Genomic DNA, 18,064 nt, shown 5'->3' with positions numbered 1-18,064 from the left:
TCCTCCCTTCCTTCCCCCTTCCCCCTTCCCTCCCCCTTATATTCTCTATGTATGACGTTTTTCCCCTTTCCTGTTAAGATGGGCCTGTTCGTGTTCCCATCTGAACATCTTGCTCTTGGAGGGAACTCAGATTAAAATCCCATACAACCATATACTTTTCCATTCTCTACTAAATTAATGTAAGAGTACACTAATGTCTACCAATGTCGTTGTTCCTCATGTGGTACATTTCCATTAACAATTGGATCAACGTCAAAAATTAGCCTCATTATGAAAAATAGCAGTGAGACCGCCCTCTGAACGGGTGTAGCCGTCTCGGCCCACCTTCGGTAGGCATTGTGCTTCGGCCCAGTCTTGGAAATGTACTTTCTAATTTTTGCCATTAATTTTTTTTTTATTGATCACATGTACTCCATATCACAAGACAAAGGAAAATGAGTTGCAATACCGGCTACTACCAAAGGTGGCAATATTTCTGCCATTTGTCAATTTCGAAGTTTTGATGACATCCATTTTTGACCATTCACCCCTCCTCCCTTCCCTTGCCAACAAACTCAAAACTTTTCACTGTGCTTCTTAGTTATTGAAAAAAAATCGCTAAATATTACTCCCGCCAGGGAGTAATGCATTCGATCGTGTCCGTGTGTGTGTCTGTGTGTGTGTGTGTGTGTGTGTGTGTGTGTGTGTGTGTGTGTGTGTGTGTGTGTGTGTTTGTGTGTGTGTTTGTTTGTGTGTGTGTTTGTGTGTGTGTGTGTGTGTGTGTGTGTGTGTGTGTGTGTGTGTGTGTGTGTGTGTGTGTGTGTGTGTGTTCGTGTGTTCGTTTACAAGATATCTGGAAAAGTTCTGAACGGATTTGGATGAAAGTTGGTGGGATGATTGCCCTTGGGATAAGGAAGAATTGATTAGTTTTTGGTGAAGCTCAGGATATTATTCCGAAAACAGGAATTTTTTGGGGGAATGTTTTGGGAATTTTTTTTCTGTTTTACTGCATTAAAGCTTTTATTCTTATTCTTAAATGATGTTTTTCTCCTCTAATTCCGAGATATATCAAAATAAATTCTCTGACAGTTAGGGCCTACTTTCTTTTTCATTTATTGTTTTGGGGAGAGGGGATGTTAAACAAAACGTATTATTCCAACTTGACCCACGGCGGGAGTATGCACTCTACTGAGTGGCGTTCTAGTTTTCTCATGAAATAGCTACTTTAATCATTGCATCTCGAATTGTTTTTCAGTTTCAACCTTCCATGCCTTTGGCTTTTTGGATTCTTTATTGTAAAGGATGTGACTATCACCTCACACACACATATATATATATATATATATATATATATATATATATATATATATATATATATATATATATATATATATATATAGACTTTTGTAGTCCATATATATATATATATACACACACACACATATATATATATATATATATATATATATATATATATATATATATATATAAATTATATATACACACATTGTACTGTATCTGACCATTTTTCAGGTGTACAGGCGGCTTTCTGAAGTACTGGGCCTCACTGACGAAACTATGGTGCTGAGCATTTTCATAGGAAAAATGTAAGTACTGTACAATATATATATATATACAGTGCCTTCAGAAAGTACTGTATTCACACCAATTGACATTTTTCACATTTTGTTGTGTTAGAGCCCGAATTAAAAATGGATTAAATTGAAAATTTTTGTCACCATTGTACACACAATACCCCATAATGTCAAAGTGGATGTTTCTTTTTAGAAACTCTGGGGGGTTTTTTTTTTTTTTTTAAAGAGCTGAAATTTTAAAAACAGAATAAAAAAAAGTTGCGTCAATAAGTATTCAACCGCTTTGCTATGACACTCCAAATTGAGCTCAGGTGCATCCAATTTCCTGTGATCATCCTTGAGATGTCTCTACAACTTGATTGGAGTCCACCTGTGGCCAATTCAACTGATTGGTCATGATTTAGACAGAAACAAACCTTTCTATACAAGGTCCCACAGTTGACAGTGCATGTCAGAGCAGAAACTTTGCCATAAAGTCCAAGGAACTGTCTGTAGAACTCCGAGATATAATTGTGAGGAATCATAGATCTGGGAAGGGAATAAAAAATATTCTAGAGAGCGTTGAAAGTTCCCAAGAGCACAGTGAGTGAGCTCCATCATTAGGAAATGGAAAGAATATGGAACTACTCAGTTTCTTCCGAGAGCTGGCTGTCCAACCAAGCTGAGCAACCCGGCAAGAAAGACCTTGGTCAGAAGGGTGACCAAGAACCCAATGACCTCTTGACAGAACTGCAGAGTTTCTTGGTTGAGATGGGACAACCTGCTGAAAGGACAACAATCTCTGCAGCACTTCACAAATCTAGGGTTTATGGGAGACTGGCCAGATGGAAGCCACTACTGAGAAAAATGCACATGACAGCACGCCTGGAAATTGCAAAAAGGCACGTGAAAGACTGAGATTATGAGGCCAAAATATTCTGTGGTCTGATGAGATGAAAATTGAACTCTTTGGTGTGAATGCAAAGCGCATGTCTGGTGGAAACCGAGCACAGCTCATCACTCATCCAACACCATTCCTACCATGAAGCGTGGTGTTGGCAGCATAATGTCTTGGGGATGCTTTTCTAGGGCTCAATTGACCATTTTTGTCTAATTACCACATTTTCATACTATAGCTTATGTGCGAGCTGTAGTTTACTTCCAGAAAATGTTGTAACCCACTCCCAACCCATCCTTCCCACCCAACCTTTCTTTCTCTCCACCCTCCTATCCCTTTTTTCCTCATTCCTTCCATTTCCTTATTTTCTCCTTCCTATTCCCTTGCAATTTTTCTTTCAATTCACCATTTTATTGTGGTGTCAATGACAGTGTATGTTAGGGTTTTTTTTTTAACTGTGAAAACGTTTTATATGTGTATATATATATATGTATATATTTATATGTATATATTTATATGTATATATATATGTATATATATATATATATATATATATATATATATATATATATATATATATATATATATATATATATATATATATATATATATATATATATATATATATATATATATATATATATATATATCAGTCACTATGCGACCTTCATATCATCAGTGGGGAACCGCCAGCAAGGTGTCCCATACAGCTGCTGCTGCACCTTGCTGGGAGCGATAAGCACCGCCTGCCACGCGGTAACGTTATCTCTGCTCTGGTATCCACTCATCATATGGAGTCGACCTGGTTGCAGTTGGGAGTTACTACTAATGGTATCTGTAATCTGGTTCTCCAACCTAATGAGCGGACAACATGACGTCATCGCCATGCACGTCCGCCTTGCCTGCAAAGTTCCAGAGGAACCATCTAGCAGTGCGTCATTACGGATTATAAATACAGATACTGTCACAAGTGCATGCAAAACTCACAGTTACCGACCTGGTTTCGCCCTTGTTGGGGCTTCATCAGGGCAACGCAGTGAGGCTTTCCATACACTTGTAACTCTGTGACCCTTTCGGTTTTTATATCAGTCACTATGCGACCTTCATATCATCAGTGGGGAACCGCCAGCAAGGTGTCCCATACAGCTGCTGCTGCACCTTGCTGGGAGCGATAAGCACCGCCTGCCACGCGGTAACGTTATCTCTGGTATCCACTCATCATATGGAGTCGACCTGGTTGCGGTTGGGAGTTACTACTAATGGTATCTGTAATCTGGTTCTCCAACCTAATGAGCGGACAACATGACATCATCGCCATGCACGTCCGCCTTGCCTGCAAAGTTCCAGAGCAAGGCTCCCAGTCGTCCGCCTTATCGCTCCCAGCAAGGTGCAGCAGCAGCTGTATGGGACACCTTGCTGGCGGTTCACCACTGATGATATGAAGGTCGCATAGTGACTGATATAAAAACCGAAAGGGTCACAGAGTTACAAGTGTATGGAAAGCCTCACTGCGTTGCCCTGATGAAGCCCCAACAAGGGCGAAACCAGGTCGGTAACTGTGAGTTTTGCATGCACTTGTGACAGTATCTGTATTTATAATCCGTAATGACGCACTGCTAGATGGTTCCTCTGGAACTTTGCAGGCAAGGCGGACGTGCATGGCGATGACGTCATGTTGTCCGCTCATAAGGTTGGAGAACCAGATTAACCAGAACCAGATTGATAGATAAAGGTGATGTAATATAACAAATATCATGAAACATTTACATTTTGTAGTCCATTGTATAATTTAAATAAACATAAATGCAAATTTGGCATGTGGAAAAAGTAAGTACACCCCTACATTTATCACTACTTCAAATACCTAAAATTAGAATCAGGTGCACCAGCTCAGGTGCAAATGATTAGAACATTGTTAGAGAGGATCTTGGAGGAACCTGTCTTATTTAAACCTCAGACATTTCGTTTGGTTTGCTCTTTGTTGTTGAAGTGTGCGGCGTCACCATGCCTAGATCAAAAGAGCTCGCTGAGGCCTTCAGAAAGAAGGTTATAGATGCCTACGAGTCTGGGAAGGGATTTAAAAAGATCTCCAAACAATTTGAAATCAATCATTCGACTGTCCGGAAGATCATCTACAAGTGGAGAAGATTCCAAACAACTGCCAACTTGTTCAGGCCAGGCCGCCCCAGCAGGTTCAGCCCGAGAGCAGACCGCAAGATGCTGAAAGAAGTCTCTAAGAACCCCAGAATGTCATCACGGGACCTACAGGTAGCTCTTGCCACTGTTGATGTCAAAGTGCACGAGTCTACCATTAGAAAGAGGCTGCACAAATTTGATCTTCATGGGAGGTGTGCCAGGAGGAAACCTTTGCTGTCCAGAAAGAACATCAGGGCAAGACTAAAGTTTGCCAATGAACACCTTGGCAAAGACCAGCACTTCTGGAACAATGTGCTCTAGAGAGATGAGTCAAAGGTAGAGCTATTTGGCCACAGTACCAGAAGACATGTTTGGCGAAAACCAAAGACAGCATTTGACCACAAGAACCTGATACCAACTGTAAAGCATAGTGTTGGAAATATTATGGTTTGGGGCAGCTTTGCTGCATCAGGGCCTGGGCAGCTCACCATCATATAATCCACTATGAATTCTTAATTGTACCAGAGGGTGCTTGAGGATAATGTAAGTCCATCTGTCGGAAAGTTGAAGCTCAACCGAAGGTGGACCTTGCAACATGACTGTCGTGAAAATCAAGCTCAGACACGACTTGACCTCTGGGTAGGTTTTAATATCATTTAGATCTGTAGTACATCCTGTAAGAATACATGCATGCAACAGGCATTAAATCAGAGCATTTCATGAGCAGCAAAGGTCTATTCAATATAACAATGGTTAGCGCAGCGCATTGTCAGCGCAGCATTTGGGGCGTACATACCATTCAAACTACTGGATAATGTCACAGTGAGTTCCGCTGAAGTGTCTGCGCGCCCCGGTTGTCCCGGGTCTTATAGACGCCCCCTTCCGTAGCGAGCACCCCTGGGTTCACCTTGGTATAATTTCACTACATTCTCCCCGCCGTTAGAACTATACTGCCGCTCGGCAGGTTGCAAGCAAGCATCAGCAATAAACGAATGGGTAACGTCAATCCACGTCAGTCGGTCCACCCGTAGCGGTCGGGGCGGCGAACTTCCCTGCCAGTTCGTGTTCGGAATCCACCGGGCACGGCGTCCCCTAGCCCGGAGTCCCCCGCGTCGGAATAGCCGCCGGAGGTTGGAGTCGGAGGGGGCGCCCCTGCACCTTCGGGCACGGGAGCGGGGGACGACGGGAGTAACAGTGGTAGTTCCATAGGGGAAGCTTCGATAGAGTCCATAGACTCGTAGACGGGTTCGTCGATGTCCCTGTCGTCGTCCCCACATGGGGCGAGATGGCATACGGAGACAGTAGACTCGCGGCCATCCGCCGTTAACACGCGAGCATGCTCAGGATTAGCCTGGAGGACCTGCACCTTGTCAACAAGGGGGTCGTACTTGCTAGCGCGAACCGCTCGTTTGAGGTAGGCGGGCCCCGGTTCAGCGAGCCAGCTGGGTAAAGATTGGATACTGCCGGAGCTTCTAGGGTGGTGGAACAGTCGTTCGTGAGGAGTCTGGTTGGTGGCAGTACATAGGAGAGCCCGGATCGAGTTTAGAGCGGCAGGTAGTGACCACGCCCATTTATCGAGGCCTCGGCCGAGGGTCCGAAGGCTTAGCATGACGGCCCGCCATATAATCCCATTAAAGCGTTCGATCTGTCCATTCGCTTGGGGCCGGTACGGGGTGGTGTAGCTCGAAGCGACATTATGCTGGAGCAAGTAGCCCCTCACCTCCTGGGACTGGAACACCGCACCCCGATCGGTATGCACGTAGGCCGGATACCCGAACATAGAAAACAAATTCTGCAGACACCGAATAACCGTGGCAGCCGACATATCCCCGCACGTGTAAGCAAAGGGGAATCGGGAATACTCATCGACGATAGTGAGCAGATAGCGAGAGTTGCTCGACATCGGCAGCGGCCCTTTGAAGTCCATCGCCAAGCGCTCCCACGGTCTAGTAGCCCTAACGAGTGTCCCCAGAGGGGGGCTATAAAAACGCGGTTTGAGTTCCGCACAGATCGCGCAATCACGGCAGATGCGGCGGATGTCCTCCATCGAGTACGGCAGATTGCCCGCGCGCACAAAATGCGCGAAGCGCGTTACCCCGGGATGACACATAGTGCTGTGCAAAGTGCGCAGCCCCTCCAAAGTTACAACCCCCGCACAAGTGGCCGGCCTCGATAAGGCGTCAGCGACCAGGTTATCCTTCCCCGGGCGGTATTTGATGGTGTAGCAGAAGTCGGCGAGTTCGATACGCCAACGGGTGATTTTCTCAATCTTAATGCGCTGAGCATGTAAGGTGTCGTACATAAACGCAACACTCTGTTGGTCCGTGATGATTTGGAAACTCCGCCCAAGCAGATACGGACGCCATCGCCGAATTGATTCGACGATCGCGTACGCTTCCTTTTCGACAGACGAATGCCTCCGCTCGGCGGAGGTGAGAGTCCGCGAGAAGAAAGCCACAGGGCGGCCCCCTTGGGAGAGAGTCGCCGCTATCGCATGATCCGAGGCATCACTCTCCAAAACGAAAGAGGCACTCTCGTCAATCGTCGCGACAGCGGCGCCAGCAATGTCGACTTTAAGGCCCTCGAAGGCCGCCAGGGCGGCCGGGCCCATGGGGAAAGTGTCGCAGGCCACGAGGGGGCGGAGCTTTGCGGAGAAATTTTGCACCCACTTTGAGTAGTGGGCGAACAGCCCTAGAGCGCGTTTCAGCGAAGCCCGATCGCTAGGCGGAGCCATATCGAGCAAAGGGCGCAGACGCTCCTTATCCGGAGAGACGGAGCCATGGGTCACGGTGTACCCCAAAAGGTCTACCGTGCGTAGAGAGTATTGACACTTCGCCGCATTCATGGTTAAGCGATATTTCCGCGCGACCTCGAGGAAGCGTTTCAGATTAGCGTCGTGATGCTCCTGGTCATACCCACAAACCGTAAGATTGTCCAGATAGACAAAGACATCGGTCAGATTCTCCTTCGCAACGAGGTCATCCATAGCTCTCTGAAAACAAGCGACGCCGTTCGTTACCCCAAAGGGAAGTCTCGTGAACTGGTACAACCGCTGACCCGATTCAAAGGCTGTAAAGACGCGATCAGCCCTAGAGATGGGGACTTGATGATACGCACTACGCAGATCGAGAGTGCTATAAACGGAATACAGGGCCACCTGGCGTACCAGGGCGTCCATCCCCGGTAAGGGGTAGGCATCCAGCTGTGTAAAACGATTAATCGTTTGCGAATAGTCGATTACCATACGCCGGCGGTGGGCCTCACACCGCACCACTAAGACTTGGGCCCGCCACGGTGACCTACTGTGTTCTATGATACCGTCCTTCAAGAGCAGGGCCGTTTCTTCTGCAATGAATTGCGCGTCCGCGCGAGAGTAGCGCCGCGATTTGACGGCTACAGGGGTACAATCAGTGGTCAGGTTGGGGAACAGTGAGAGTGGCTCCATGTCCATTTGAGCGAGGGCGCACACAGCGAGCGTGTCCGGCCCTCCGAAGTCTATTTCCAAACATCCATGCCGCTTAAGGAAATCAAGTCCTAACAGCACGTCAGCGCATAAGGCCGGTAATACCATGAGATACACGTCCGGGAACGTGCGTCCGTTTATCACAAGTTTCAATCGACACGCCCCTTTTGTGCTCAACCGAAGTCCCTGAGAGGCCATGAAGATCCGGCGGGTTGTCCCGAGAACCGGCCACCCATGTTGATGCACGAGTCGCTGATCAATAAAACTATCCGTGGACCCCGTATCAATCAAAGCTTGCGCAAAAACGCCCGCGACCGTGAGCGGAATGAAGGCCTGCGCTTGGCCGGCAGACCCGGCAGGTATAGTTCCGGCCGGGCGAGAAGATCGCGCCTCGCGGGTGGATCCCACGCCGGCTGCAATCCTTCGGGCAGCGTCGGCAGGTTGGGCCTCAGCAGGAGCATTGAAGTCAGTTGGCTCATCAGCAGTTTCATTTGCCAGAGTGGGTGAGGGTTGGTCGTAAGAGCAGCCGCCAGATGGCGCTCGAGCCACGTGAGAAAGGTCTCTGCCGTCTGCAGAGTCATTTGCCAGAGTGGGTGTGGGTTGGTCGTAAGAGCAGCCGCCAGATGGCGCTCGAGCCACGTGAGAAAGATTTCTGCCGTCTGCAGATTCACATGCCAAAGTGGGTGCATGTAATTCGCAAAAGCTGCCGTCAGATGGGGCTCGTGTCACGTGCTGCGTTTGCCGCACTTCGAGAGGAATTTCCATAGCAGGAGCATGTCGCTTGTTTGAAGTAGGCGTTCGAACGCCAGTCAAGGTCGGATGCGCTGTGACCGGTCGCGTTCGCGCCATTTGTTTCGGCAGCCCGATGTATCTCACCAAGGTCGGGCGGGTAGCCAGAGGCCCGCGAGGAGGGGAGCGGCTCTTCAAAGTCGAGCGAGGCTCCCCGTCCGGCGCTCGATCCGTTGGCTCCGCGATGAGCCCATTCAAGGTCGCTCGGGAATGCGTGCCCCGAGCGGCCTTTCTGCAGACCTTTGCAAAATGACCCTTGGTGGAGCACAAGTGACATGTCGCCTCTCGGGCCGGGCATTCAGAGCGAGGATGCTGCCGATTTCCACAAAAATAACATTTTGCATACCGGGCAGGCTGTGGCCGGGCAGCGGCGGCAGCAGTGAGGCCGGAAGCGGAGTCCGCTTCCGGAGCTCCCAGAGACTCGGCCGTCGTGGTGGTCGGGTCCTCCTCCGTATCCTCGGCGGTAGCCCTCTCAGGTCGCGCGAGTTGCGAGGTCCCCGCCACGACTCGTGGGTGATCATATGCGGTCAATTGTTCTCGGGCATCTGTGTATACGCGTGCCAGCCGTATGCTTCTGTAAATGTCAGCTCCGCCACCTCCAAGAGACGGAGCCGCAAGACTCCAGAACTAATTCCGGAGATGAATGAATCTCGGAGCAAATCGTCCTGCACTTGCTCGTGGGTCCGGACGTCCTGCACGCAGTCTGCCAATAGGTAGCGCAACTCCTGCGCGAAGCGATCGATCGATTCAGACGGTTGCTGTCGCCGCTGAGAGAGTTGATGCCGGCCGTGCACAGCGCTCCGTGTCTTTACGTAGAGGCGCTTCAGCTCGGCTAGGGCCGTAGCGTACGTCCCAAATCGAGAAATGTTCTTGAAAACAGTGTGATGGACCTTGGACTGTAACACGGACAGCTTTATCGCAGCGGTGGGCTCTGTCTCGTGAGCCGCAAAGTAATTCTGCAGCGTGTTGAGCCAATGAGCAAACTCCGATGCAGATCCCTCAGCTTGAGGGTCGGCTCCGAGAATCGGTACCACGATCATCTTGTGGTCAGCCATTCCGGCGATCTAAATGATATTAAATGTCGTGAAAATCAAGCTCAGACACGACTTGACCTCTGGGTAGGTTTTAATATCATTTAGATCTGTAGTACATCCTGTAAGAATACATGCATGCAACAGGCATTAAATCAGAGCATTTCATGAGCAGCAAAGGTCTATTCAATATAACAATGGTTAGCGCAGCGCATTGTCAGCGCAGCATTTGGGGCGTACATACCATTCAAACTACTGGATAATGTCACAGTGAGTTCCGCTGAAGTGTCTGCGCGCCCCGGTTGTCCCGGGTCTTATAGACGCCCCCTTCCGTAGCGAGCACCCCTGGGTTCACCTTGGTATAATTTCACTACAATGACAATGACCCTAAACATACCAGTAAATCCACCAAGGAATGGCTGAAAAGAAAGAAATGGAGGGTTCTGGAATGGCCAAGTCAAAGCCCGGATCTAAATCCCATCGAGATGTTGTGGGTGGATTTGTAACGAGCTGTGCATGCAAGAAACCCCTCAAACATCGCACAGCTGAAAGAATTCTGCATGGAGGAGTGGGCAAAAATTTCTCCCAGTCGATGTCGGAGACTGGTAGACAGTTATAAGAAACGCCTACTTGAGGTTGTTTCTGCCAAAGGGGGCAATACCACCTATTGGAGCCAAGGGTGTACTTACTTTTTTCACATACAAAATTTGCATTTATGTTTATTTAAATTATACAATGGACTACAAAATGTAAATGTTTCATGATATTTGTTATGTTGTATCAGGCCTGCGGATTTCATGGAAACTATCGTTACCGGTAGCGTGTCGGTAACGTGATAGCAAAAACACGGAACCGAAAGTACGTTTCCCATCGCAGAAAGGCAGTGTAAGGCAAAAAGATGTAGTATTTACCTTCACGTGTAATTTTCAGCTAACTATTTTAGAAGTCGAGTTTTATTTCCAACAAAATTAGGCCGGCAAAGCAGATAGCATGTAGTTTCCCACATTCAGGTTCGCGACATGACTTCCGCTTTGACGGACATGCGCATCGGTCTAAATCAGACTTCTTTTTCAAAATGGCATCCGTTGCTAAGCGAAAAAAAACCCCGAAAATGTCACCTTAAAAACATTACGAAAATGGTCATTCAGCGACGATTTTGAAGCGGAATGCGATGGGAAAGGGTTGGTCACATTGCTTCGCTGCAAAGTATGTGCTACTCATTACACAGACATATGGAAGGCGGCATTGCGCCGGGATATAAGCGGTCCACCACTGACGGCGATTGTAAACTACGTGAACGGTGTGACCTATGTTCACAAGGTAAAGGGAGACACTGACAGCCGAACCTACTGCAGTACATTTTTGTTCCAATCCAGAATTTATTTAACAAATACTTAGGCTGATATCAGTACTGGGTAGGCCTATATTACTTTGCTAAACGCAAGTAATTTCAATATTAAAACATAAAGATTGATAACAGTTTACAACAACAATAGTCCATAAATAATAAATAAATACAATATCATTGACATTTTAAAAATGAACGAAAATTTAATAATATTAATTTATTAATTTTAAAACAGGATAATGAACGAAAATTTAATAATATTAATTTATTAATTTTAAAACAGGATAAGCCCATCAAATTGACAGAATTTGCTCTTCTCTGATAATAAACATCAACCTCAATAATGAACATGCGTTAATTACATTGCATACATGTAAATGACAGGATTTATTATTGGAGACTACATTTTTAATTTTGTATTACAAATGTTTTGCTTTACAAATTCTAAAGGAAAAAAAATCGTTTCCCATTAGGTTTGGGCACGGAACCGGAATTTTGTTTCCCATCGGTTCCCATAAACTTAAATCACGGAACCGTAAAACGGTTACCGATGACATCTAAAATCCCCAGGCCTGTTATATCACCTTTATCTATCAATATTGTTGAAATGAAGATCAAATAGCTGTATGTTGAAATATGTTGAAAAAGTCAAAACTTTACATGGGGTGTACTTACTTTTTCACGTGACTGTATACATGTATATATTTATATATATCATTTTTGGCTCCATGATTCAAATTCTTGTTACCTGTCATTTTTGGAGATCTTGCTTATGCAGTTGTTCCCACCCCGACCCCTCCCCACCACCCCTCCCTCCACTCCAGAATAACGAATCTCAAATATTGGGGCAGGAGCGAACCAATTTTGGCCAAAACCCTCAACCTCCTCAATGACCTTTCTGTGGGATATCCTTTTCTGTGTTCTTGGACATAAAGCCATTATCTTTTGATTGGTGTGATGTTGTAGTTTAAACTCTTATTTTGGTGTTGGATGTATTTTTTGTGTGTTTGGGTGTGATTTTATATTGAGTCTTATTGGTTTTGGCTTGGCTACATCACTTGCAGTCTTGTCTACAGCATATTGAGTAGTATCTTGATATACAGGTATCTTGAGTATACAGCACTAACACAGCAGTCTTATTGGTTGTCATCTCTTTTTGCAGTTTTTCAGAAGGTGGAACAGAGTCCACCCAAGATTCATATGCATCTCTATTTCGGTAAAGGATCATATTTGAAGGAACAAGTTGCTCTATTAAATGTTCTCCCTTTCCTTGCATCCCCCATGCGTCATGTGCAGAATATGTCTTTGCAGTAAAGGATTATCTCCTCCTCTACGCTCCAGTTCTCACCCATTTCTATTCATCTAGTGACCAGACATTGGTTTTCGGCAATTGCTTTGGTGCAGACCTCTGTCTCTTCGTGAAGTTGAGGTATTCTTCCTCATTGGAGAAGGGGCAGTCTTTTCTTCTTTTCGCACATTCGAGGTGCTCGGTGTGGCCACACAGACCATAGCCTCAGTCTAGGATGGACATGCATGAAATGCACGTTTCATCTTTGGGTCACCACCTTCAAGAAGCATGAAATAGCATGGGGAATTGCCATCAATAGTGTATTTCACAAGGAGTTTCACAAACGAGATGATCTTGAAGACAATACTTGTTCAGAATTTACTTTGGAACTGGCCATTGTCAGCCCCCTTGAGAAAGGCTGTTACAAATGTTGTCAAGAACTTCAAATGCAGGATCTTTGTTTGAACTATCCCGCACATTTGTTTCGAAAGCAGCACATTTGAAAGGCAATGCTGCGCGGTGGTGGACATGCTGTGCGGTGGTCATGTTTAACCACCTGGAATTGCGGAAGTCTACAGCGCAAATAACAGTGAAACTGGTTGGCTGTTGTGTCAAATTAAATTAATACCCTTACTGTACTTAGTCAGTAGACCCAGAATCCTTACCTACTGTCCCATGATAATATTAACATGAATATGTTGGTTGTCTCAATGAGAAGTGAATGAACTTTTTCCCAAGCAACTCTCTTGCTTGACACGTGAAGGTTTTTATTTGCAGATGGAATAGACGGAAGGTATTCCTTCTTTAAGTACCTGTTTGATGATGGGAGACATAAGGTGAGATTGTGCTCAAGCTAGTTGATAAGTTAATTTGCAGGATTTGAAGGTTGGTGGGTGTTGCACTCATGGTAAGTGTTGTCCGAGGGTGCTTTAGATTTACTTCATGTGCATTTTATTGATTATGTAAAGCTGGCAAATGGGGGAGTTTGCACATGATTATTGTTGAGGAGGGTGGTATTGGAAAGGTTTGGGGTAAATGGGAGAGGGAGATGGGGGGGGGGGGGGGGGGGGTGGGGGCCTGGGGATAAAACGAAATCGTGATGATCAAACTCATAAATGTCCCTCGTGAGAAATTCTTTGCATTGTTCCTTTTTTTTATGCGAGTCTTGCATTTTGGAACACTTAACTTTAATATCTAAGGTAAGTTATGAATAGTTCTTTCATTTTATAGAATGTTGTACACCTTTGAATCCCCCAAAAATGCTCTTCTCACATTGGTGGAGTGTCAGGGGTAATATATTTGAACCACTAATGTTTATAAGCTTGATACACTATTCTGCAAACTGAGATTAGGTGGTTTATGCTCTGAGTTGTTTGGCCCATCTGGATAAACCACTCCTAATACCCTTTTCTTAAAGGACTTCACAAGACAGGCATTGGCACACTTTGTCTATTCTTCCATCCAAAAGCAGCAGCACGTGATCCGATACATACATATTGCAATGTATGAACTATGAACTTGGGGTCGCTACATTTTGAGAATGTGTTCAGATGGGAATGATGCGCATGAACATCATATATTCTTTTTTCTGGATGAAAAAAGAGCTCTTGATTTATTTATTTTTAACATATACTCTATTTACTTACACTATCAAAGGTGGCTGGAGGTTATGTTTTCACCCATGTCTGGCTGTTGGTTTGTTTGTCTGTGTGCAAGATATCTCAAAAGGTTATTAATGGTTTCAGAAGCAACTTAGTGGACAGTTAGGAGGTCTGAGAAAGATGAATTGATTAGAATTTGGTGAAGATCCAGATCTGGATACTGGAAACTTTAAAGTGATTCTTCACCATTGACAGATAGGGCCAAAAACGATATCTGGCACGATATCTCAAAAAATTTGTGTACGGAAGCAGACGAAACTTCATGGACAGGCCATGTGTGTGACAAGGTTGAAATGATTCCATTTTGGTGAAGATCCGGATCTGGATACGAGAATTAAAAAAAAAATTTAAAAGTAATTCTTCATAGTTGAGAGATAGGGACAAAAACGATATATACAAGTAGCCTGATATTTCAAATGTTTGTGGATGGATAATGAAAAAACTTGGTGGATGAGTTGGGGAAGTAACAGGAAACAAGCTGATTCGATTTTGACTGAGGTCCAGATGCAAATCCGACCTATCAGTGGAATACAAAACGTAACCTGTTCAGCCTTATGGAGGTAGGTATGTGTTCTACAGAGTGTCGTTTTATTAATGTTTTAGTGAGTTTTATTGATATTTATTTGAATTAGTTCATTCTGTCTGACTGCATGATTTTGACTGAGCCAATGCAGCATCACCTGCCGATCCTCCGGGCTCTACATTAACGGTTCTCCGATTTGCCCGAAACAGGCCATTTTGTCCGTTGTACAAGTGAAAAGCTGAATAAACATGTTCAAAGCACAGGTCAATTTTGCCACCCGTTATTGTAATAGATCTGACACATCTTAACCTCAAACATAGTTGTTCGTTTTCATATAAAGCCATAGCAGCGAATCACTGATTAGGAGGATATTTGTAGGACCCACCTGCACATGCCAGCAAAAAATTCCAAGAAACATGATGGTATCGTGGCTATCACCCAATATGCTCACAGGAAAAATAGCTGGATAGGTGCAATGGTTGATGGGACAGATACAATCTAAAACAAAGGAAATTTAGTTTATCGTCACGCTTTTCTTTGTTAACGGCATTTTACTTAATGAATCCTTTCGTTATTTTCTGTACATTTGTAAATCCGTTTTCGTGTGAGTTTATTTTCCACAGGTTGGGACCGCAGGTGGGACCACAGGTAAGCGCTTCATCCTCCCCTCCCCTTTCTTCCTCTCTGGCGCATATGATAAAAATCCGCATTTGATCAACGCCTTGGAGTTGAAGCTGGCTTTGGCTATCCGTGATCCCTGTGGTATTCACCTGGGGAATCACACGACAAATGGTCCTAATCCTATCAAATGTTTTTTTAAATTTTTTTAATGAATCTGCCTTTTGTGCCTCAACAATTGGAGAATGTTTTTTTGTACAGACTCATTTCTGAACTAATGGTTCATTACCTCATCCATGCGGCCGTATGAAGTTGTACCTTTTTGTGTCATCCTTGCTCCCCTTGTTACTCTGATTCCATGAATCAATTACAGGATGTTTAAAAACTCATCATTGTTGCTCATTCAATTGCACCTGCTATTAGTATTAGGTATCAACTACACATGTTGATTATGAGCTGTTTGTTAATTAGGTTTGTAGTTATGCCTTGTGGAATTTGTCTTCATTTGTTGATCTTCTTATTTTACTTTTTCAAAGCTCTTTTATAATATAAGCTTGGATGGGGCCTTAGTTTTGTTTCTCGCACCAGCCCCAGTAGCAGCAGAAGCTTTTTTTTCCTTTTTTTTCTTCTTTTTTACAAAGCAATATCTGCAAGTGTGTAATTTGGTACCCAGCAATATGTTCCATCGAACAAACAAGTCAAATAGTTTTCCAGATACACAACCATATTTTAGGGATATCTCATTTTTCATGATTGTACTTTATTGCTTACCACCCTTATCTTTGAGATTGTCGAAATGCATGTTTGTGAGGTATGCAAAAGTATTTTGATTTTCAAAAATGTTGATGGCGGAGAGAAACTAATTGTGCGTCAACGTCATGGTGAATTGCTTTTGTCATGTGACCCAAGCCCTGATCCAAATGTATCATCAAAATATTTGATCGAGAAAGCTTTGTTTGCTTCAGCGGGCTGCGATGCTTTCCTTAACAGCCTTTACTTATAGTAGTGTGCGCAAGCTGGTCAAGTTGAGAGCAGTGCAGTTCATGCTCAACAACCGCACGGTGAGAGTTGTTTGTCACCTAAAACCCTTTGGCCATCGTCCTTCACAATTCTTCCCACCTGACAGTCATTGCATGTTCTGTGAGCGTGCAGAGTGAGCGCTTCCCATTCCTCGGTATCAACAGCCAATCGAGCCTGGGTGACATGCGCTGCCGGACAACGTTCTACACGGCGCTTGGACGCTTGCTCGTCGTTGATTTGGGTACAAATCAGGTCGTGTCAGTTGAAGCATGCATTAACACATGGCAGCACTTTGTTCTGACGAAAAGGCATTCAACAAGTCATTTGCGATGTATGCTATCTGGGATGACCCAGCAATTGGACGGTGGAACTTTAATGAGTGGGACAATGAGCATTTTCCAGTTTATCTCCATGTTGGCTCTGCTCTACATTTCCTCAATCTATTTGCAAGGCAGTTAAGCTCTTTCGCTACATTTCTACTATAAGTCCCTTGGTGTTGAAGCACTTGCACTAACACATGAGTGGCAGACCTGAAGTCTTATACCCTTACTAGTGGGGTATGCTTACACATTGTTAGCAATAATGAACTGTGCTTTGTACGTACAGTGCCTTCAGAAAGTATTCACACCCCTTGACTTTCTCACATTTTGTTGTGTCAAAGCCTGAATTTAAAATAGATTAAATTGGGATTTTTTGCCACTGATATACACACAATACCCCGTAATGTCAAAGTGGAATTTTTATGCCTCCGTTGACGAATTCGCTGGAGGCAATATGTATTTCAGGTTGTCCGTCCGTCCGGCTGTCCGTCCGTCCGTCCGTGATAGGTTTTTGTTGCTGCGATAACTTGAGAACGGCTAAAGGAATCTTAGTCAATCTTGGTGCAGGTATGTATAATGAGGTAAAGATGAACTGATTATATTTTGGGGTCACTAGGTCAAAGGTCAGAGATCATATCAGGTAAAAATACTATTACCACGATAACTTGTGAACCAGTGATGGAATTTTGACCAAATGATGTAAAATGATGTAAACATGAACTTTACATCATTCTACATAGTGTAGAATGATGTAAAGATGAACTGATTTGATTTTGGGGTCAAGAGGGCAAAGGTCAAAGTCTGTAATCAGTGTATAACTTGAGAACGGCTGAAGTGATCGAATTAAAACTTACTACCAGTATTATAATGATGTAAACATTAAGTGATTCGATTTTTGGGTCAAAGGTCAAATCTGTAATCAGTCTATAACTTGAGAATGGCTGAAGTGATCTAATTCAAACTTGATACAGGTATGTATAATATTGTAAAGATTAAATGATTAGAATTTGGGGTCAATAGGTCACAGTCTGTAAAAGGTCTATAACGAGAGAATGGCTGAAGTGATCTAATGCAAACTTGGTACAGGTATGTATAATGATGTAAAGATTAACTGATTAGATATTGGGTTCAAGAGGTCAAAGGTTCAAGGTCAAAGTCTGTAATAGGTCTATAACTTGAGAATGACGAAAGGGATCCCAATCAAACTTGGTACAGATATGTCTAATGATGTAGAGGTTAACTGATTATATTTTGGGGGTGCCGAGGTCAGAGGTCATGTCAGTTAAACATGTGAACCTGTGAACAGCTGAAGAGATTTAAATTAAACCTTGGTACAGATATGTATAATAATGATGAAACCATGAACTGATTAAATTTTGAGGTCAGAGGTCACGTCAGGTAAAAATGTGCTAACTT

At 44.4% G+C, this 18,064-nt stretch overlaps 1 protein-coding gene across 3 annotated transcripts in view; it reads left to right on the top strand.

Moving 5' to 3' along the window:
- The window catches only part of LOC137420927 (exportin-7), a 319,100-nt gene that overhangs the window by 96,631 nt on the left and 204,405 nt on the right, over nucleotides 1-18,064 (top strand). For all 3 annotated transcript variants that reach the window (XM_078772182.1, XM_068106440.2, XM_078772184.1), the window contains exons 15-18: nucleotides 1,513-1,586; nucleotides 12,043-12,123; nucleotides 16,306-16,369; nucleotides 16,461-16,569. In XM_078772182.1, coding sequence (XP_078628308.1) covers nucleotides 1,513-1,586; nucleotides 12,043-12,123; nucleotides 16,306-16,369; nucleotides 16,461-16,569 — 328 coding nt within the window. The remainder of the gene's footprint in view (nucleotides 1-1,512; nucleotides 1,587-12,042; nucleotides 12,124-16,305; nucleotides 16,370-16,460; nucleotides 16,570-18,064) is intronic.

Source organism: Myxine glutinosa, chromosome 2, assembly GCF_964187855.1.
Source record: "Myxine glutinosa chromosome 2, kmMyxGlut1.1, whole genome shotgun sequence".
NCBI classification, from domain to species: Eukaryota; Metazoa; Chordata; class Myxini; order Myxiniformes; family Myxinidae; genus Myxine; species Myxine glutinosa.
Note: the sequence above shows the minus strand (reverse complement) of the source record. Positions and strands in the feature narration are given on the sequence as shown.